Source organism: Oryza sativa, chromosome 10 (genome assembly GCF_034140825.1).
Source record: "Oryza sativa Japonica Group chromosome 10, ASM3414082v1".
NCBI lineage: Eukaryota > Viridiplantae > Streptophyta > Magnoliopsida > Poales > Poaceae > Oryza > Oryza sativa.
The window spans coordinates 5,832,141-5,855,329 of record NC_089044.1 but is presented as its reverse complement, the minus strand read 5'-3'; the positions used below and the strand labels follow the sequence as shown (position 1 = coordinate 5,855,329).

At 39.4% G+C, this 23,189-nt stretch overlaps 1 protein-coding gene across 2 annotated transcripts; it reads left to right on the top strand.

Annotated features, from left to right (window-relative positions):
- Positions 1 to 11,527: 11,527 nt before the first annotated feature.
- Positions 11,528 to 16,078, top strand: LOC4348212 (putative disease resistance RPP13-like protein 3). 2 transcript variants are annotated; one of them, XM_015759579.3, is made up of 3 exons: positions 11,528 to 11,695; positions 12,176 to 15,014; positions 15,182 to 16,078. In XM_015759579.3, the coding sequence occupies exon 2, from the start codon at positions 12,326 to 12,328 to the stop codon at positions 15,008 to 15,010; it is 2,685 nt and encodes an 894-aa protein (XP_015615065.1). In that variant the 5' UTR covers positions 11,528 to 11,695; positions 12,176 to 12,325; the 3' UTR covers positions 15,011 to 15,014; positions 15,182 to 16,078. The 2 variants fall into 2 exon arrangements, with proteins under 2 accessions (XP_015615065.1, XP_015615063.1); XM_015759577.3 differs by having other exon boundaries at positions 12,171 to 15,014.
- The last annotated feature ends 7,111 nt before the right edge of the window (positions 16,079 to 23,189 follow it).

Sequence of the window (23,189 nt, the reverse complement as noted above, 5' to 3'; positions counted from 1 at the left end):
TTTTCAGACTTTCTATATGTGAGCATGAGGTCTTTAGTGCCTTGTAGATAACGCAAGGTCTTCTTAGCTAATTTCCAGTGTTCTAGACCTGGATTAGATTGATATCTGCCAAGCATCCCGGTAACAAAAGCTAAATCAGGGCGAGTGCACACTTGTGCATACATTATGCTTCTGATAGCTGAAGCATATGGTATCGACTTCATCTGCGCAGCTTCATACTCATTCTTAGGACATTGGAACTTTCCATACTTATCACCCTTCATTATAGGAGCAGGCGAGGCTGAACAATTATGCATATTATACTTCTTCAGTACCTTTTCTATATATGCTTTCTGAGATAACCCCAAAACACCATTTGATCTGTCTCGGTAAATCTCTATACCCAACACATAAGTGGCTTCACCGAGATCTTTCATTTCAAACTTAGAGGCCAGAATTTCTTTGTTTCCAGTAGCATATTTCTGTCATTACTGGCTAAGAGTATGTCATCAACATATAATATTAGGAAGATGAACTTACTCTCTTTAAACTTAGCGTATACACAGTCATCCTTTTTATTTGCTTTAAAACCAAATTGTCTTATGATTTGGTCAAACTTTAGATACCACTGCCTTGATGCTTGCTTTAGTCCATAAATTGATTTCTTTAGATGACATCCCATATGTTCTTTTCTTTTCATAACAAAACCTTCTGGTTGTGCCATGTATACATCTTCATACAGATCACCGTTCAGGAATGCCGTCTTAACATCCATTTGGTGTAATTCCAAATCATAATGAGCAACTAGTGCCATAATAATTCTGAATGAATCCTTAGTAGACACTGGAGAAAATGTTTCATTATAATCAATCCCTTCTCTTTGTGTAAATCCTTTTGCTACAAGCCCTGCTTTGAACCTTTCGATATTTCCCTTGGGGTCACGTTTAGTCTTATAGACCCATTTGCAGCCAACTGTTTTGGCTCCTTTGGGAATTTCTACTAAGTCCCAGACCTTATTTGTACTCATGGATTTCATTTCGTCTTTCATAGCTTTTAGCCATTCAGACGAATGTTCACTCTTCATTGCTTCTTTAAATGAGATGGGATCATTATCTAGTATAGGCTCATTCACCTCTTCAATCATAGGTTCATTCACCTCTTCATTCATGTAAATGACATAGTCACTTGGAATCGCTGACTTTCTAACTCGTTGTGATCTTCTGACGGGCTCGTTATTTTGCTCATCTATCACAATCTGGGGCTGCTGAGCATCCTCATTATTCTCACCATTTGATACACTACTAGAAGTAGTTGCAGGAGCTTCAGCAGGTGTTGCATCATTATTTCTTTCTATTGAAGGTGCAACATGAGTATGTGTTGAGAAAACGGGTTCTTCAATTATAGGCATTGGAACATAATTCCGCTTCTCTTCCAGAACAACTTCTCTGGGTGTCATACTCCCCTTGATTATGTCATTTTCCAAGAACACAGCGTGTCTTGTCTCAATGAACTTTGTAAACTAATTTGGGCAGTAGAATCTATATGCCTTTGACTTATCAGGATAACCGATAAAATGACAACTGATTGTTTTGAGGTCTAATTTTCCCATATTTGGATTGAAAACTCGTGCTTCAGCAGGACAACCCCACACAAGAAAATAATTTAGGGTTGGTTTCTTCCCAGTCCATAATTCAAAAGGTGTCTTAGGGACTGATTTACTGGGAACCCTGTTAAGAATGTGTGTAGCTGTTTTAAGAGCTTCCATCCATAACTTTACCGGCAGAGTGGAGTGACTTAACATACTTCGTACCATATCCATAAGAGTGCGATTACGCCTTTCAGCTACTCCATTTTGCTGGGGTTCGCCCGGTGCTGAGTACTAGGCCTTAATGCCACTTTCCTGTAAGAACCTCGCAAAAGGTCCAGGAATTTGACCATAAGTAGTATGTCTACCGTAGTATTCACCACCACGGTCAGACCTTACAATTTTGATCTTTCGATCATGTTGATTCTCAACTTCTACTTTGAAAATTTTAAATTTGTCTAATGCCTCAGATCTTTCTTTGATTGGATAGATATATCCATAACGAGAGTAATCGTTGGTGAATGTTATGAATGAATCGAATCCATCCACTGACTTTTCATTAAATGGACCACAGATGTCTGTGTGGATGATTTCCAAAACTCCCATACTTCGATTTGCACCTTTCTTGATTTGCTTGGAATATTTTCCTTTGATGCAATCAATGCAGTGAACAACATCTGCATCTGAGAAGTCCAAAGGATAAAGGATGTTTTCTTTAATGAGACGCTCAATTCTCCCCCTCGAAATATGGCCCAAACGATAGTGCCATAATTTCGAAAAAGTCTTATTATCGTTATGTTTTCGTTTGGTACTGATATTTGCATTTGAGGAGGAGTCCACATTATAGGTGGCATCGCACACAGAGATTTGATAAAGTTGTTCCCGTCCAACGGCGAGACCAACCTCTTTATTATCATGCATAATTATACATCTATTGTTTCCAAAAGTACAATAGTAACCACCGTTATCTAAACGTGAAACTGAAACTAAGTTTCTTTTCATAGAGGGTACATAAAGAACATCATGTAGCTGAAGTTTGAAGCCAGTATGAAGTGTGAGAGTGAAGTCTCCAATAGCCTCAACTTCAGTTTCAACTCCATTAGCAACTCTAATTCTTCTTTCCCCTCTTCTTAGGGTCCTCCTCATAGCGAATCCCTGCAAGGAATTTGCAACATGAATTGTCGCTCCTGAGTCAATCCACCAAGAATTGGTGGCATAATCAATATTCAGGGATTCATCAACAAAAGAAATAACATCAGTACCTTTCTTACTGAGCCATCTCATAAACCCAATACAGTCTTTTTGGCGGTGTCCACTCTTTCCACAAAAGTAGCACCCATCCTTTTCTTTTTCCTTTTCTTCTGTATAGGGATTTCCTCCAGATTTATTCTGCTGGGATTGACTCGAAGATTGCCCTTTTTCTTTAAACTGAATAGGCTTAGGCTTCAAATACTCCTTCTTAAATTTCTTATACTTTTTCTTCTCAGAGTGTTTAAATAGATTTGCATGATCAACTCTTTCTGCCTTAAGCCTTTCCTCTTCTTGTACACACATGGCTATTAATTCATCAATGCCCCACTTGATCTTCATTGCATTATAATTGATTGTAAATGGAGAAAACTCCTGAGGCAGAGATGACATAATGAAATGGACAAGAAAACCTTCAGAGATTTCCATTTCCATTGATTTAAGCTTAGAAGCCATATGACATTTTTTCATAATATGTTCCCTCAGATTTCCAGAAAAATCATATCTTTCATTAACCAATCTTTTAATAAGAGTGGTGGCATAAACCTTAGAAGAGCCTTTAAACTGCTCCTCAATTTTAGCAAGATATTCTCTAGCTGTCTGAGTATCTGGAACTGCTACTCTTATTGCGTCAATAATGGAGCTTTTGATAATCATAAGGCATTTACGGTTTGAAATATCCCATTTTGCCTTTACTTCATCATATATCCTTTTTAGGGTCTCATAATTCTCATTTTCCGGTCTAGGTTCAACTGGAGGATCATTATGGAGGGCATAATCAATATCCAACATAGCTAGAGTAATTTCCAGCTTTTCTTTCCATGAAGCATAATTACTTCCATTAAGTTGTTCAATATTTCCCATTATTCCGGAAATTTGTGAGGCATAAGATGCTGCATAAGAGAGAATCAACAGCTAAATAAGTATCTTCTTTTATTGATCAAATCCAAAACAGCTTTGGCCAGAGAAGGAAATGAACAATAAAATTTTGTGAATAAGTATTTATTAATCAGCTTTGGCCAGAATAATAAATACAAACCACACTTTATTAATTTGTTTAAAACTCCTTTTATTAATTCAATCAAAACAGCTTTGGCCAGATTTGAATTGAATTAATAAAATTTTGTGATCAAATAAAAGTCAATCAGCTTTGGCCAGAATGACAATTATTTGTCACACTTAATTGTAATATTTATTTGTAGCGGAAATAAACTTCATAATGCATAAAACAACAATAACAATAATAATTTTAACTAATAAATATAATATGATCATAAAATAAATAAATAAATGAAAGAGAATTTTATCACATAACAAAATCACTTATTATTCTTATTATCATTAACTAAAACATAATAAATATCTTCAATGTTTAAACACAAATATCATAATCATAATCATAATTCATCAAAAAAGGAAAATTTAATTGTAATATTATCTCAGCCCAATCTTTTTAATTAGGCCCATTACTATGCAGCCCGTTACTATGCAGCCCATAACAATTTTTTTTTATCTGGGCCTTCTTCCCTGAGGCAGGCCGCATTCAGCCTGGCCTGTTACGGCCGAGCCGCCTCCCGCCTGGGCTCCAGGCCCAAAAACCTGGGCCTGGGCTGGCGTTTGCCGCCTCCCGCGTGGCCTCGTCATCCCGCGTCGGGAGCGAGCCGATCTGAGCCGTCCATCTGATCGGACGGCCGAGATCGCTCCCGCGCGGGACAAAACCGGCGCGCGACTGCCCCCCGCGAAACCCTAGCCCCCATTTTCTCCTCCCCTCTTTCTCTCACACCCGCGGCGACTGTGAGCGAGACGACGACGACGGCGAAACGGCGCACGGCGGGAGTAGTGATGGCGCCGCCGAGCCTTGCTCGTCGGGGCTGCGTGCCGCCATAGCTGGCGCGCATCCCTGTCGAGCGTTGCTCGACGGTGCCCTAATGCACCCGCCAGTCGCACGCGCGAGGAAGATCCGCGGCGGCGACGGCGAGACGGGGCGGCGACGGCTACCTCAGCGAGGCGGCGTCGGCGAGGAGGAGGAGCCGGGCCGGCACGGCGGGTCGCGAGGCCGCTCGGGGACCAAGTCCTCGGGCGCGCGCTCGCCTCTTATTGCGTCGGTGGCGACACGGAGGTCGCCGCCGGCCACCATGCCCTTAGGTAAGCCCGCCGCACTCCTTTTCTCCATGATTTTAGGGTTAGGGTTTCATGATTTGGGGAAATTTTGAGGTCTTTACTGTAGCTAGGGTTTCGGTTCTTGGGGATTTGTCTGAGATTTCCATGAACTTTTGCTTCCCCTTCTTCTAATTTCTTCAAGCCGAAACCCTAGAAGGCCTAATTCTACTTCTTATGCTTTGGGATTGCATGATTTGGGCTTAACTCAACTTGACAGAGGGGTTTGGGCTTGAACATAAAGAACAATTTGAACATGAACACTTATTGAGTTCCAATTTGAGGCCAACCCGGTGCTCTGATACCATTGTTGGATATTCTTTGGATCGGTTTGGCACAAAATGGAACTACAAATTGGAATGGGATTGAATCATACCTTGATCTCCCGGAGTTCCCATTTCTCTGTTGTTTGTTCTTCTTTCTTTTCCTCTCGTTTGGAAGCACAGAGAGGATTGTGTCTCGGTTCTTCCCTGTGTTTCAGTGGCTTGCTTGATCGGGTAGCTAGAGAAATTTTTCTTAGGGTTTAACTCTTAGGTATTGATCTCTATTTATAGCCACTGCACATAGGGGGAACCGGCACTAGGGTTAAGGCGGTAATCCCCCCGATCGGGGATGTTCTTGAAGGGGCGATCGCTGTAGCGATTGCCCTAAAAAAAAATCTTTCTTGCTGACTTTGGTTTAGCTGAAAGATCACATTTGTGTTCACACTAATAGTGCGCGCCCACGGCGCGCCGCTGTTCTTCGCGGACGCCGATGGCTACCCGACGAGGATCATGGACGCCGGCGAGGGCTTCGTCTTCCTCAAGCACTACGGCTCTGGATGGGTGTTCGCGCTAAGCCTCGAGACCATGATGTTCATCGATCTGCCTCACAGGAGGTTCTACTCTGGGCCGGCACTTCCCTACAGGATGGCGCTGCATCCGCCATTGCCGGCTCTTGCTGATTGATCAACAAGACAGTAATTGTCAATGTCCAAGGTAGAACATGTTCTCCCATTTAATCTTGCTGTAATTCTCGATCTAGTTGCTTTAATTTTGATGTTTTTGTGTTAACAATGTTTGTTTCTAGTGCTGAGCTTTGCTACTTTCCGTATCGTGGTATCAAAGTTGTACAAATTCGGATTAGTAGTCTAGTAGAATTCTACACAAAGTTAAACGTTCTTTAAATAGACGCACAAAGTTAAAATGTTGCTTTGCAATCTTTTTTCTTACCGTGTTTACTACACACATTTTATTAATTCAAGGGTAATGCACCCATGAACACAAATTGCCTAGTGCACTGTAAATTATGTGACACTAGAATACCTACTAGTATATATATTCAGGGAAAGTCAATTTTCAACAGTTGATTTTTGCAGTGACTAGCACTACGGTGAAGCCACCATGATCAGTTCTCTTTTCCCTGTACATTGGGCTACATTTTTCTTGTTTAGTACATTGCCGTGTATCCTTTGTGAATAAAGTGTTTGAACGCTTTCTGATCACTAATTTAAGCCCATTTAACTTGATATTTTTTATTTTTCGAATGATTGTTATTTAATACAATTTTATAAAATTCTTGGTATCAGAATGGAGAACAATTGTTGCATGACTGTTAGTTTGAACTCTCAGACATCAGACTTCATCTTCAGTAGGGATAGGAAATCTGTTGGGAGATGAATTTTTTTTGGTAGTTGCATACTTGCATGACTGGTAGTTTCTCAGTTTGGACAACACATACAAGGCTGTTATTGTTCAATTTTGTGGTAGTAATGAAGCAATTGTTCGCTATGTAGCACTCTAACATAGTGACATGGCCTTTTAACTTACCCATTATCCCTGGAATAGCATCTCACTTGGGCTGTGTTTAGATCCAAAGTTTGGATCCAAACTTCAGTCATTTTCCATCACATCAACCTGTTATACACACACAACTTTTCAGTCACATCATCTCCAATTTCAATCAAAATCCAAACTTTGCGCTGAACTAAACACAGCCTTGTTGGAATGATCTAGTTTGAACTGGTTCTTCAGCAATTTTCTGCACTGTTGAAGATTCGGTATAGATCTTTTTTTTTTTTTTTTTTGCGGGGACGGTATAGATCTGTTTGTGTTTCTGAAATAATTAAGTTATCAGTCCATCTGCAAGGTGATATTAAATGTCTGTTATTGCCTTACTGGTTAGGTTTATGGTCTATTTTGAAGAAAGGAGAACAAGAAGCTTTTGACACTTGACAGCGTGGATGGTGGTGGTTAATCATGTGTGCAGGAATGGTTACAGGCGGTCTTGAAGGTCTTGGAAGCACACAAATTTTAGTTGGATCAATATAGAAGTGTGTGTTAATTGCATTTGTTCCATGCTCTTATCGAAGTATATGTAGCTAGCGTACTGAACTGATGTTGATGCATGGTTCTAGCAGAACAATTTGTCTGTTTAGTTTTTGTTTTACTCAGGACCTTTTGAATGCATTACTTCGTTAATGAATTGGAGGGCTTGTCCTGCTATAAAAAAGGTGGCATGATGACATAATTAGTTCGTTAGGAGTTAGTTAATTACAAACTAATCAGCTATACTTAGTTCTTCTCTTTTGCTACTCAATGCAGGTTGATAAATACTACCTCTGTTTCAGGTTATAAGATGTTTTGACTTTGGTCAAAGTTAAACTGCTTCAAGTTTGACTAAATTGAAGAAAAAATAATAATATTTTTGACCTAAAATAAATTTATTATGAAAATATATTTAATTATTGATTTAATGAAACTAATTTGATAATATAAATATTATTATATTTGTATATAAACTTAGTCAAACTTAAATAGTAGTTAAAACATCTTATAACCTCAAATGGAGCGAGTAGTTAGATTTAGAGTCAGCCTCCTCAGGTCTGACCATGAGGCTCCTGGTCAGATTGACCACATGCTACCAGCTGGATCAGTCTTAAGCTACCAGTCGACACTCAAGCACTTGGGAGTACTGAGTACCCCATTATGTGGGATCTTGTCCATGGCTGCTTCACCCATGGTGGATTTTGAGAGATCCACTGGACGCCTGGTGAAAATGGAGATGGTTTTGGCTACGGTTTTACCTGGTGCAGATAAGGTTTGAGAGCGGAAGGGGAGGAAAGTGCAACAGTGCTGCAAACAGAACTCTCAAATAAATCTTGTAAGTGGATTTTATAAGCCACAAATGATGCTTCGTGTTTGAGAAAGAACATAGAAATTTTCAACAAAAGTTTAGTTGTTTTCTCTTTGTGATGTCTGTTTTTTTTACCTCAATCCAAATAAAAAAAATTATAACATTGTCATAGTCAAAGTTTCAAAAGTTCAAAAAAAATAAAATAAAAGGACATATTTGTGACTAGAGGGAGTTCTATTTGTTCAATAAAATATTAGTCTTGTTTGTGCTCTAGCAAACAAAAATCACCTATGTGTTTGATGAAAACAACAATAAATTCACAAGTTGAAGGTAGATAGTATCTACATCTATCTACACATCCTACAAGAAAACCAGGAATATCATGTGAATTTTCTTGATTCTTCATACCATGAGTGGTTCAGAATTTCAGAACCAAACAGCCCAATTATTTCTTCGAAGACAAATTTCTTCAAGTAGCCACATTTCCTGCGATGCTAAAGAAGGACGAGATAACAAAATTAAACTTTAATAATATCTTTGCACTGGGTTCACATCCTCTGCTATAATAGCACTACCATTACAGGCACTGACGTGTGGAGCAATAGGAAGTTGGAACCCGCATACTAGTTACTATGATGGTAGTGACGTTATGGTAGACGATCCTCACCCCCACCGAACATCGGTGTTTGGATCATTGGATGACAAATGGTCTATCCAATGATTACCCATTGCAGAGCACCATCTGTCATGACATATATATATAAGCTCTGTTGGGGATTATACCTTTCATACTTTAGAAGAACGCCAACAACATTTTGGCCAGGTATAAACATAACCCATGGTTCTGAATTGGCACTATTGGTGCATAGAAAATCGATCCATTGTAGCCAAGTTAGAAGCCCAGAATTCAATCCAATAGGCGCTGAATTGGTAACTTTCTAACGCCGGTGAACAATGACCCTACTGATGCTGTACTACATTTTTCATAGGTAATGCTACAACAATACCATGCTAGAGAGGCAATACTGGGATAATCGTTGAGAGAACTAGTAAATTTATTTTGCGCCTGACACACAAGAAAATACAAATAGACTTTGTAGAAAGTGATGATAACTTCTTACAGCTTTGCAAGACAAAATAATACACCTATCCGTTTAACTAGGGACTTCATCACAGTATTCGAGAATCATAGATCGTCTTCGCCAACATGTTGCTAATTCCGTCAAAACTAATGTATAACTATTATCGCGAAAATCTGCTAGTGAAAAATTTATTTTTTTTTCGAGAAAGAGAGGGATTCCTCTCCCATTTCATTAACAAAATGATATCAGATTCTTACAAGAGCTTCTTACAGTTCTTAACACGACCTACTGAAAGCATGCAAAAGTTAAATTAGTTGAGTACAAAGGATCGTAATGTTTGAAATTGTAAGAAGTTTCTGAGTTGTCATAAATGTTTCCATAACAAGTTAAGAATGTCAAGGTAATATTTGGCAAAGCATTGGATCAGCGAAACGAAATAGATCAAATGCACCAACGAACAAAACAATAGTGTTCTTTTTCAAAACACCCATTGGGGCATAGGGCTTTACTTAGGGTCCTCATACGAACCTGGCACTGGCAGGCTGCTGGCTTGGTAGATCAATGCATGATACCAGATTGCCAGGGCATACGTAGTATAAGGCAACGAAAACAAGAGAAATTTGATATAGACGAAAAGTTTTCTAGCACAAACAAACTCATGCTATTCTCATCATTTTCAAAATGAATCATAATATTTACGTCATACTGAAAACAAATTGCAACAGCAACAGTAATTTTAAGTCAAAACTGAGAGATGATTAAGTAGGGAGCCAATGACAGAAAGATAAATTTGCTAAGTCACAATTTTCTAAGGTTCAAATTCAAACTCTCAGCTTTTATGAACCAGAGCAAAAAAAAAAAGGGGCCTTGCCAAATCATCAATCCATACTTAACGTAAGTTGTCTGTAGTGCTTGGTGGATCCTAGTCGGTGGGTTGGATTAGTTAACTTGTTTCCCCATTATAATCAAGAAAGTAGCCTGCGCATTCGTGCAGGCATGTTTTTTAATGATAAACTAAGCCACGACAAAATAAATAATTATTCTAAAAAAACAAAATAAATAATTATTATTACCTTTTAAATATAACTAAATGGTCAAATGTGCGTACAAAATTCAACGACGCCATCCATTAAAAACCGAATGTATTACACTTTTTCAAAATTATTCTTTAGCGTCTTTGCTTATTTTTAAATCTATTTGTTAGATACGTATGTTTATAGATCACTCCACATTCTGTCCTAAAAATATACGTTTGTTTTATTTTGGAACGGTCTTTAGGATACTACTTTGACTAATAATATTTATATTTATAAAAAATAAATTGTTCTAGATAGAAGAGTGACATTGTATTTAATATCATTTTTATATGATTGATCTTTTATTTATTTTCACTATAAATAATTAAAGTTAAAATGTTTGACTTAGCACTTTTCTAAATATGTTTATATTTTAGGATGGAATAAATGTATGGTAGCATAATCAACATATTAAATTGTTCTATAATATTTCACGATTGTTGGTAGCATGCAAAGTGTTAGAATATATGCTTTTTCCTTAGAATTTCTTTGATTTCTCTAATTTATTAGAGCGCCAAGTGGCAGCTTAGAAGTGTTTGTAGGAAATTTAATGGACTTGTAGTATTATAATAGATAGATAATAGATGTGTTTTGCAATACAGTACTCTGACATGGATGATGGTGTATATACCAACATGCACAAATGCAGCATGGCTATGCTGAGTTTACAGGGGTAGCGTTGCCAAAAAAGGAAAAAGAAAATCCACTTGTATTATGATATACCCAGAAAGATGTAGGGTTTTCTTAGGACACCAAGAAAATAGAAAGTGATAGAAAGTGTAAAGTAAGTTAAATTGAGAAGTTAGAGTTCCGTCGACATGATCAATGGCTCTGTTTGGATCCGGAGGGCTATTAAATAGCCCTCCGGAATCTTGCTATTTAGAAGTATTAAACGTAGATTAATGACAAAACCCATAGGCTATTTTACGAGACGAATCTAACGAGGTATATTAATCCATGATTTGCTACAGTGATGCTACAGTAATCAGTCGCTAATCATGGATTAATATACATCATTAGATTTGTCTTGCAAAATAGCCTAGGGTTATGGAATCGGTTTTGTCGGTAATCTACGTTTAATACTCCTAAATAGTAAGATTCTACAGGGCTATTTAATAGCTCTGAGGATCCAAACAAGGCCAATAAAAAAAAACAGAGCCTCGTTGGATTTCTTACATGAAAATTGCAACAAATACAAAGGACAAATTTGTAATTTTGGAACATATGAGTGGTAGCGTCCAGAAGGAAAAGGAATATGTTCGTAGCCCCACCACTACTGCTTATCTGTCTCCATGTTCGGCACTTTTTATCCTTCCTGTACTGATGCTTGAAAGTCGACGACTGTAGCCCAGCTCCAGAACGAAGTCAATTTGGGGCTTTTCAGTTCCTCTCTCCAAATCGGTCCAATGTCTCTTCCCCCAGCCGCAATCCCCTCTCGCTCAACCATGGATATGGTAATTTCTGCTCTCTATTTTAAAGATTCAGTTTCTTCACTCTACCAATGATGTGCTGTTTCGATGTTTAAGTTTCAGCAACTATTTTCTTGGTAGGATTATGCTCTAAATTTTCTTGAATCTAGAGGGTAATAATGGTTGTTAACGACCTGGTCTGAACGAGAAAAGAAGTAATCCAGCAAGATTCAACTATTGATGAAGGGTGTATAGTATAATTTCGTCAATAATACTGAAGGGGATATTTTCTGTGTTCCTTTTCTGCTTGACCATATCTGTATTCCGTAAGCTTTTTCTCTTACTTTGTACCACCACTCTTCGCCACGCTGTTTGTCTCCTTCATGATTTTCCATGCCCACATTCGAAGAAAAAAAAAATTCTGCTGGAAAGTTATTTATCTCCATTGAGCAGAGCAGCAACTTCTTTCTAAAATTCTCTCCATAGATTTAACTGAGATTGTTATTTGACTTTGCCCTAGGGAAGATATCTATTGCCCTCTCATTAATGGATGTCAATAACATAAGGGGATCTCATCAAGTACTATTAAACAATAAGGACAGAACAGGATGATATTTACTGGCTATGCAACTTTCTCCATCTAAATTCATGGTGGATTCATTCAGCTAACTAAGCATGACAGCATCAGTAGTTTCCTCAGTTTTGCAGAGGCTTGGTGACCTTGTCATCCAAGAAGCTACCTTTTTAAGTGATGTTCCTCGACAAGTATCATCCATGAAAGCAGAACTGAGCCAGATGCAATGCTTCTTAAATGTTGTGGATGCCAAATGTTTGGAAGGAAACAGCATGATGAAAAATCTGGCCAGTAATATTCAAGACGTGGCATACCGGGTGGAAGAGGTTATTGACAATGCTCATTTCATTTTTAGGAGGAGAAAGACTTCTGTATCAAAATATACTCACATCTTTGGTGATTCCATTGACCTCCGTGAGGTTGGCAAAAACATACAAGTTATAAGAAAGGAAATTAGTGAGATTTTTGAGCGGTACAACAGATACAACGCAGTTAATTCTAGCACTTCAACGGAAGCACAGCCCATTTTTAGGGAGGATGAGGATTTCTATGCACAAAGGCTTGTGCCGCCGGGTTTGGATCAAGGAATGGATATAGTTGGATTCGATCATGAAATTGCACAAATTAAGAGTTACTTGCTTGACCAAAATAACATGAATCTAACTGTTATATCGATTGTTGGTCAGGCAGGGGCTGGGAAGTCCACACTTGCAAAACTAGCTTATAGTTCAGTCATAACTGAAGGTTATTTTCACAAATATGGTTGGGTATCCATTTCTCCAAAATATTCTGCCCTTGAAGTATTAAGAGATCTCGTGCGACAGATAAGGGGCACTGGGAAGATAAGCGAGCGAAAGAGCATGCATTTAAATTTCTATGGTGAGACAGAGGTTTCAAAACTTATTTTTGATTTTCTGAAGGAAGAGCGCTACCTTATTGTTTTGGATGACATCTGGACAACAGATACCTGGGACAAGATCAAATCAGTATTTCCTGACAAAGGAAATGGAAGTAGAATAATTCTGACTACCCGTGATATGGAAGTTGGACAACATCCTAAAACTAAAGTGCAAATTCATACCCCTGACCTATTAGACGAAGACAAGAGCTGGGAACTTTTCCAGAAGAAGGCATTTCCACATGATGTGCAATTCACAGAACTTGAGGTGGTGGGGAAAAAACTCTCCAAGAAATGCAATGGCTTGCCACTTGCTCTAGTGGTTTTAGGTTGCTTCCTTTCACGAAACCACAATATTCATACATGGGAGAAAATGGTTGCTAGTGTAGACTGGGAAATCATGAAAAAGGAGGGCGATGTTGGACGTATATTAGCTCTAAGTTATCACAATATGTCAAATAACCTTAAAGCTTGCTTCCTTTATACTGCATCCTTTCCCGAGGACTACCCTATCACAGTTCATGTTCTTAAAAAGATGTGGATTGCTGAGGGATTTGTCCCAAATATAAGAGGATATACACAAGAAGAAGTTGCCTACAGATATGTAGAAGAGCTGGCACAGAGATGTATGATCCAAATTGAAGAAAGAAGTAAAAACATTGGGTGGATAAAGAAAATAAAAGTTCATGATGTGTTGCGTGAGTGGGGAATTGGACAAGCCAGGAAGGAAGGTTTCTTGAAAGTTTGCTCAAGCGGCACAGATGTGGAGACTTATTATGCAGATGAACAGAGGTGTTACCGTGTAGCATTTCATGGTTACTTTGATAATGAAGTGGGAAAATCAGTTCTGAATCTCCGTTCTGTGCTGGCCTTCAACCCTGATGGCAAACGTCTGTTTTCTTTCAATGGGTTGCATTTGTTGAGGGTGCTTCATTTTTGCAGTTCCTTAAAGACATGTACCTTGCCTGAAGAAATAAACAAATTGGTACATCTGAGATACCTGGGTTTGGAAGGTAGTACTGTTTTCATGTTCCCTTCTTATATGAAAGGTCTTAGAAACTTGCAAATTCTTGAAGCAAGTACAGCTACTGTCAAGGCACTTCCAAGTTCCCTCTGGAGCATCGCAGCACTAAAGCATGTTCATGTCTACCAAGTACTGCATTGGAAAGCCCAGGAGATTAGAACGAAACGAAGCTTGCAGACTCTTTATGTATTTTCCATAATGCAGTGTGATGCTCTGACGTGGAAAAGAACAATCAGGTCTCTGCAAAAAATGAGCCAACATGTTTCCTGGTGCTTAGGGATAGCCTCTACTAAACGCGTGAAGGAAAAAGAGACCCAAGAACATGAAGAATACAATTTAGATATAAGGGTAGATGCCTTAGAATCCAAAGTTGATGGTTTAGAATTGTCTGGATGTTTTAAAGAGCGTCACGTTCTGAATGATGTGCTTCCACATCATAATCTATTCCCAAACTTTCTATTGCAGCTCAAGATATCTTGTCCCAATATACTAAATGATGATCCAATGCCAATTCTGGAGAGACTTCCACGTCTTGAAGTGCTTGAAATTGTTAACTCATCATACACAGGAAAGAGAATAACATGTTCTTCCGAGGGATTCCTTGCATTACGCAGTTTGGTACTTATGGATATTGGTTTGGAGGAGTGGAATTTGCAGCAGGGATCCATGGCGTTTCTCGCTGTTTTGACTCTCAAGTGTACCATGCTGAGGAGCATCTCAAATGTACTTCACCAGCTGGATGATTTGGTAGAGCTTCGCTTGATTTGCATGCCTCAGCTCTCTGTTGATGATCATGAGCCAGCTAGGGGGAGGGGATGCCGTGTCATGATTTCAGTTGACGAGGAACAAACTTCTGATACTTGAATTTGTAAGTGACCCCATGCTTGAACTAACTTCATTGCCATGCCTCTCTAGTTTCAGCTACAAGAAAGCTTATATTCTTTCCCCATTTTGGATAAATTGCAATTTTGTTATTCCTGAGGATGCATAGCAACTGACAACATATCTGATCTATCTTCTTATATGTTAAACCAGAGGGTTTCCCAGCAAAATAATCTACGACGTCATCTTAAACACAAAGACTTCCCGATCTTTCATTCTGGCCATATAGGCTGTTTGATCATTCATATACGCAAAATATATTCAGCGGCCTTCATAGAACTTCCATCACTTGCATTTGCAACCAGGTCTATCTCTTTCTCTCCTGATGTACTATCTCCCACTCCTTCCTTTCCACACTTGGGATGCCGCCTCCTGTTCCCCACAAAGCATCATACCATTCCCACCCCTTTTGGTGAGGTCCAAGATATCGAGGCAGAACTGCAGCAGAATTTCCATCCACAATCACCTTCTAACCAGACAGGACGAGTTTTATTTCTTCCTCAAGTAAGCAGAGGAATTCCATTTTCTGTAAGTTTGTGATAGGTTGTTTTTTTCTTGACCAGAGACCAAAGAGGCTAGCTTTTTGTAGAAAGCAGTATAGTGTACATAATAGGATGTGTTTAACTCAATTGTATATAGTGTTTTAGTTCTGTATCGAAAGAGTTCTTATGCATAGAAGATGCCCCTTAAAAAATACATGCAAGATATGCCATCCTGACCCACATGTCATTGACTCATGTGGGTCCTACATATCATTGAGATACCGATGGCATATCTCAAACTTTACAAAATTATAATGGCATGGTTCCAAATTACCCATACTAGGGAAAATTGGAACTATGCTATATCGGGGTGGGGCTTTCTATCAAAAAAGCAATTTCTCAACAGTCAGGTTTGTGTGATCCAAATTATGGGTATTTTTAAAGTTTCTAAATGTAAAAGGAGCAGTTTATGGATTATGGTTAGCAATATTATGGATTATGCTTCTGCCATTTGTTAAGAATATTGAAGACGCTGTGTATATAGCCAAATATATTTATATATTACAAAGCAGTGTGTCACCTAGTTTAGTTTGTGCTTCTACTGTTCAATGTCTGCTGCTCAACTGGCTTGAATGGACGCCTAGTTGGCCAGGGTTCAGAATTTCATAATGAAATTTATGAAATCAGGTCTTCCGATCTCCCTTAGGATATCTTTTCCCCCCAAAATAGAAAAAGTTGTTTAAATTCAGTCAATGTTAGTTCAATTTTAATTGTATTTTTTAAATATTCCAGATATTTCTGTTCTATTTGTACCCCAAAATGTTTTTATTTCCGCAACTTGGGATGAATTTTGCAGAAAGAATTAAATAAGCCATATTTCGTTCAGATTTCAATTTTTTTGCCCGTTTTATAAATTATTTTAGAAAGTTTCATCTATATGGTCGCAAAGTATTGCTAACCATTACTTAGTAGTAATATGCCCGTACTAACGCTACGGCGATATTTAGTAATGTGAATTAAACAATCATATGCTAAAAGATACATATTTTAGCAAAATAAGTTCAAATGTCTCAAAACCTGAAAAACCAAACAATGGTATATATATTGTTGTAATATATTTGGTCTAAAAATAATTTCATATTCCTGTAAATTATCGTACATGTTGTAGTAACATGGTAAATTTGAATTTACCAAACCTAAGGGACTGTGATGCCAGGATCTACAGGAACTCTAGCATAATGTTCATATCAAGCAGAACATGGTGAAATTCTTCAACTACTTGCATACACAAAGTGCTCAAATCTGTTGATTACTTCAGGTGATGGAATATAATCACGGAAACCACAAATCTAACTGTAGATGCCTACCAACAAGTAAATAATTGATTGTTTAAAGAATCTCAAGAACGTGTGTTAGCTTGCTATTCCTCTATAGCACATGAAATTTACTATGATGGTGGGAACAAAAATCATGAAATTTATTTGTCGCAGCTCTAATTTCCTAATGAACATGTACATCCATCAGGTATTTTAGTTGATGCAGACACACATGGAACATATATTACTCCCATAGATATGCACCTACATAGTGAAAGTAGTAGAAAGAACTATCCATGTGACAATCATTAAAACCTTGAGAACAATCTAATCCTAACTGATAATATTTCTGGTCATGCAATGCAGTTTGAAAATCATTATCTAGGCAGACTTTAGTATTATGGGTAGCAGCAGCACAGGTATATCAAGATAGTGACTAAATTAGTACAAAATCCCTATCTCTGAAGGACACAAAAGACAACAATAACCTGAAAAATATCTTCAAGATATTTTCTTTGGCTTCATTAGAATTGAATCCTAAAAACCCACACAGCTCCTTGTTCAAATGGTATTCACATAGACACTACTTAGAATTGATTATCCGACACAAATTACTTGTGCCTGAATAAAGTAATTCAGCAAGATTCACTTAGCATAATGCCATAGTAGCATGAAATGCAAATTGCGGTTCATGCACAATCCAATCATCAGACTTGCAGGGTACACCAACTCTGACTCTATATTCTTTCTGTTTCTGCTCTCTAATTAGTGATAGTGAAAGCCTCTGTTTTGAATATTATACAATTGCTAAATCTAGCAAAGTAATCCTGCAAATCAAACGGCACAAAAGTTAATCAAAACAAAACGCCATTCCTCCATCAGAATTAATAAAAATCCAACAGGGAGATTGATCAATTTGTCATAGTAATTAAAAAAAAAGCTAGCTAGCAATAGAACAGAGCTATTCACCTATTCTTGGCCCCTCGTCTGCATCGGCATGCCGGCACCCCGTCTCCACTTTCACCTCTCCACAGTGCCTTTCCTCCAACCCTAGGATTACATGCAGATTACGAAAAAAATGGGACTGCATCCTGATCTAGTAGCAAGGAACCGGATCAACAGCGTGTGACAGCGTCTCTCCCGCAACCTCCTCCATCGTGCTGGCCTCCGATCGAGAAAGCGTGGTGCCCCAGCGGTTGTGCTCATCTCCGGTGACCGCATCGCTCACTCCGGGTGACGAGCAGCAGCGATGAGCGCGCGACCTCGAGCGGCGGGGAGAGAGGAGAGGTTAGGGTTTAGCGTTCTACGGGAAGCTGGGGTCAGCGGCGACGTCAATCGTGGCGAGGCGGTGTGATGGTGAAGATAGCTGGCGGCGCGTGACGGCGTGAGAGGGAGAAGAGAGAGATTAGGGCTGGGGAGGAGCGATCACGGTTTGGGCGCGGTTGGGGTGGGAAGGGGGCACTCGTTTGTGGGGAGGGTGAATCTGGAGCATTGGATTTCACAGGGATAATCTAGACCGTTGAGCGATGAATGAAAGAATGAAAGAATGAGTGAAAGTATTTGTTGAACTATAGGGTAGATTGCCAAGTTGCCATTATCAAGTCATGGAAGGATTTCAATTAGAAGGATAATTCAGTCATATTTTTTGCATGCATATACAGAGTCACATACGCATACATATACAGATTTAGCTAGCACGGCACACATTCAAACACCACATATATGTAAATTCATATGCTATGACCCATCACCAAATTGTTCAATCAATCAAATTCCAATTAAAAATAAAGCTGTTAAATATGACCACACACTAATAATTGAAAATGATAGTCTAACAGTTTCTTGAACCACTATAAACATTGGGTTAACGATTGGGATGGCTAATCTCTAATTGTTCTTAAACTACTATGGAATCAATGATCTCAAAAACTATGAACTATTGCATTATTACATTACATATTGTGATAATTCAAAAAAATGCAAGAAAAAATACGCCTTTATAAGATTTTGCGATTTTGCTTGTTGTTTGCCATGGCCAACTAGTTGATCTCGTCATATCACCTTGTTGGAGCGTAGGGCAAGGGCATTGAGATAGAACTTCTTGAGCCATGCACTATCGATATTATTTCGCCTTGCCTTGCCAGATCAATGACCCAAGAGCTTGGAGTGGCCAGATTCAGCAGGCACTAAGCTTCGAGTGGCCAAATTCAGTAGGCACTGAGCTTGGAGTGACCAGATCTAAAAGGCTTCATCTTCCTGTCGCCATCATAGTGGCCCATCCAAAGATGTTACCATGCATCGGCATACTGTGTTGGATTCGATAACCTAAGCTCGAAGCACTTGATCCGCTTGGCATTTTAAAGCGCGCCAACCATGTGGAAGCAACCAGAGGGTGCCGGTGGACTCTGCGTCTCACAGTGCCTAACTGGCTTGGACTTACTCACAACAACAAAGGAGGGAGCGAAGGGGATGGCAATGGATGAGTGGCCGCTGTGAGCCTAGATCTGACAGGTGGAAAAGGGGGGGGGGGGGCAGATGAGAGGCAAATAGGGCAAGAGATGGCATAGCTAGCTAGGACCTCATGTGAGAAGAAAAAAGTCACATAGGAAGCCCGTGGGGTGGGAGAATAGAGGCAGAGTGGTTGATCCTGCCTAATCTGTAAATTGTTCTCTCTTCTTTTTTCTTTGAGAAACATAGTACAAACGCAGGCACTCATAAAACACGTATACTCACCTCTATGAACGTACACATGCACATCCTACCTTATGAGCACCTCCAGAAAACTTGGTCGGCATACCTTGAGATTGACGAAGTCACCAATATGGACGCCTCGCTACCGACGGCTACATCGCCTACCACTGAAAGAATAATTAACCATAAATGCGAGTAGGCGTGTCTAGACTTGAACCAGGGTAGGTTAGTTCTACCACAAGGAACCTAAACTACAAATAATAAATAATGTTTTTTTTATCAGGAAGTATTAAACATCGGATTCACATTTTTAACCGTTCTCAAATATGACCATTCGAGTTTGATCTCTAATGGTTCAATGATAATATTAAGAACCGTTAAAGATTAGCATATGTTGCTTTGTGCTTAGCCACCATGGAAGGAGAGTAATATTGACGTAGTGAATAAAATTTAGTTGTATGTACTAAATCTCGTTATATGAATTAATGTGTAAAATTTGAAAATATACCTTGTTTTTGAAGTTTTTGCGATTATATACATTTTTTTGAAAGAATGGTGAAAATATATGAGTACCGCGATATGAAGACGCACGACTGGTTGTTTCGTGCTGCGTGGAGGCACGAGACTAGTTGTTACGAACTCTGGGTTCCTGACGAATCGCACAGGGATTTGAGGGATTTGAATCAACGAGATTTTAGAGTTGCAAGAGGAAGAAACAGAGCAAGCAGAGGAGGAAGAGGAGATAGGTAGTTGGTTTGATAGCTTCTTGTTTCAGCTGTCGTAGGTTCTCCCATGTCGCCAGAGTAGCAGGAAGACCAGTCCATATTGCACCACTCATAATGTACAACTGCCTTGCCACGCTTGATCAACTGTCGGCGAAGGATGGCTTCGGGCTGCACAACTGTAGAATCATCAAAGCAGTTAAGGGGAAGATCTGCGCTTTCTGGTGTGTTAGGCTTCAGAGCTTTTTTCAACAGGGATGCATGCACGACTAGGTGGATCAAACTCCCTTCTGGCAGTTCTAGATGATATGCCACTGCTCCAACATGAGCTAACGCCTTATAGGGACCAAAGAAGCGAAAGCTCAACTTCTGACAGGATCGTCGAGCCATTGTCATCTGAACATAGGGTTGGAGTTTAAGATACATCATGTCACCCACTTCAATTTCCACTCAGATCAATGTTTATCAGCTTGTGCCTTCATTTGTTGCTGACCTCTAAGAAGTTGTTGGTGGAGTATCTCATTGAGGTGTGCTCTATTCTGTAACCAAATCTGAACATCTGGCACAGTACCTCATATCAACCAAGCCAAACTGATTTGGTTGCCTGGCAAACAGTGCCTCATATGGGGATTTGCCAAGAGCACAGTGGAAAGATGTATTGTACCAATGCTGGGCTTGTGCCAACCAATCAGCCCATTTGTGAGGACAAGCATGAACTGTACACCTCAAATATGCTTCTAGACATTGATTCAGCCTCTCAGTTTACCCATCAGTTTGTGGATGATATGAGGAGCTCATATTCAACTTAACATCTGCCAAACGAAACAACTCTTGCCAAAGTGCACTGGTGAAGACCCTGTCCCTGTTAGATATGATAACTTGAGGCATCCCAAAGACATCATAGATATTATGAATGAAAGCCTTTGCTACTAACAAGGCTGTGAAGGGGTGAGTCAGGGGAATGAACTTAGCAAATTTGGTAAATTTATCTACCACCGCTAGCACTGTATCATAGCCATCTGACTTGGGCAATCCCTCCACAAAGTCCATACTGATTGTATGCCAAGCATGCAGAGGCACTGGGAGAGGTTGGAGCAGCCTAGGAGTTTTGCAATGTTCTGCTTTGGCCTGCTAACAAACAGGGCATGTCTGAACAAAAGTAATGACATCCTATTTCTGACCTGGCCAAGCAAAAAGATTCTTAACTCTTTTGTAAGTTGCATGTATACCAGAGTGACCTCCAACACCACTGCTATGTAAAGACAGTAGAACAACTTGTTTAGCTTCTTGATGGTTTCCAAGCCAAAATTTCCCTTTAAACCTGATTACTCCATCAACAAGAGTAAAATTGTACAATCCTGCAGGCTGAAGGGTAAGTTTCTGCCGTAACTGTTGAGTGTTAGCATCCTCATGATAACTTTCTATCACCACTTCCAACCACCTAGGCTGGCTTACTAAGATGGCCTGAAGCACTTCTTTTTTGCGATAGGGATGGCCTGAAGTACTTCAGTCTCTTCTTTTCTAGATAAAGCATCTGCTACACTATTGTCTTCCCCTTTCTTATACCTGATTTCGTACTGCAATCCCATCAATTTATAATGAATGCTTTATGCTGCATGTTGGTGGTCAATCTCTACTCATCTAGGTGAATGAGACTTTTGTGGTCTGTATAGATAACAAATGGGGCATGTTGCAAATATTGTTTCCATTTCTCAACAGCCAGTAACATAGCCATACATTCCTTCTGATAAATTGACATGGCTTGTGATCTTGGGCTAAGAGCCTTGCACATGAAAGCTAGAGGATGTCCCCCTTGCATCAGGACTGTCTCAATTCCTTCTCTACTTGCATCAGTTTCCACAATGAATTCCTTAGAGAAATCAAGCATAGACAGGATAGGAGCTTGCACTAATCTTTGCTTGATCAGATCAAAAGCTTGTTGTTCTATGCCTGACCACTTGAAGGCCACATCCTTCTTAAGTAGATGTATCAGTGTCTTTGCTAACACTCCATAGTGTTGTATGAATTTTCTGTAATAGCCGGCAAGTTCCAGAAATCCTCTCAGTTGTTTCAGGGTCTTTAGCACTGACCACTCCTGTACTGCTTTAATTTTTGCTGGATCTGTGGCAACACTGTCCACTCCAATAATGTGTCCCTGGTACTCCAAATGTTGCAAGGCAAAAGAATACTTAATGATTTTAATCAAAAGCTGATGCTGCTGCAACCTAGACAACACTGCCTTACAAACTTCTTAATCATATCAGCAAAAAATCTGTTCATCAGCTGTTGAAAGGTGGCTGAGGCATTAGTTAGCCCAAATGGCATAACCTTGAATTCATACAACCCTTGGTGAGTTCTGAATGCAGTTTTATACTCATCATTCTCTATCAGTCGAATTTGATGATACCCAGACCTCAAATCCAACTTTGTAAACCACTTTGATCCTGACAGCTCATCCAACAACTCATTCACAACTGGCATTGGATACTTGTTCTTGACATTGATGTTGTTGAGAGCTCTGTAATGAACACAAAACCTTCAAGTTCCATCTTTTTCCTTCACTAGCAACACAGTAGAGGCAAAGGGGCTGAAACTTGGTTGTATAATTCCCTATTGCAGCATTGTTTTCACCTGTTTTTCTATCTCATCCTTTTGAGCATGTGCATACCTGTAAGGTTTGGTAGTGACAGGTCTTGCATTAGGAACCAGTGGTATCCCATGATCAAAATCTCTATGTGGAGGTAATTTTTTTGGCTCTTGGAAGATTGACTGAAATTCTTGTATCAGCTCCTAAACTAGGAGTGGCACTTTTTCACAATCATCTGAACTTCCAGAAATTGCACACAACTGCACTAGCTGAGAGATTGATCCTGCTTTGGCTAAACCAGTTAATTGCTTCCCTGATATCAACCTACACTGGCTAGTTAGATCCTTGACTCCAGTCAGAGTA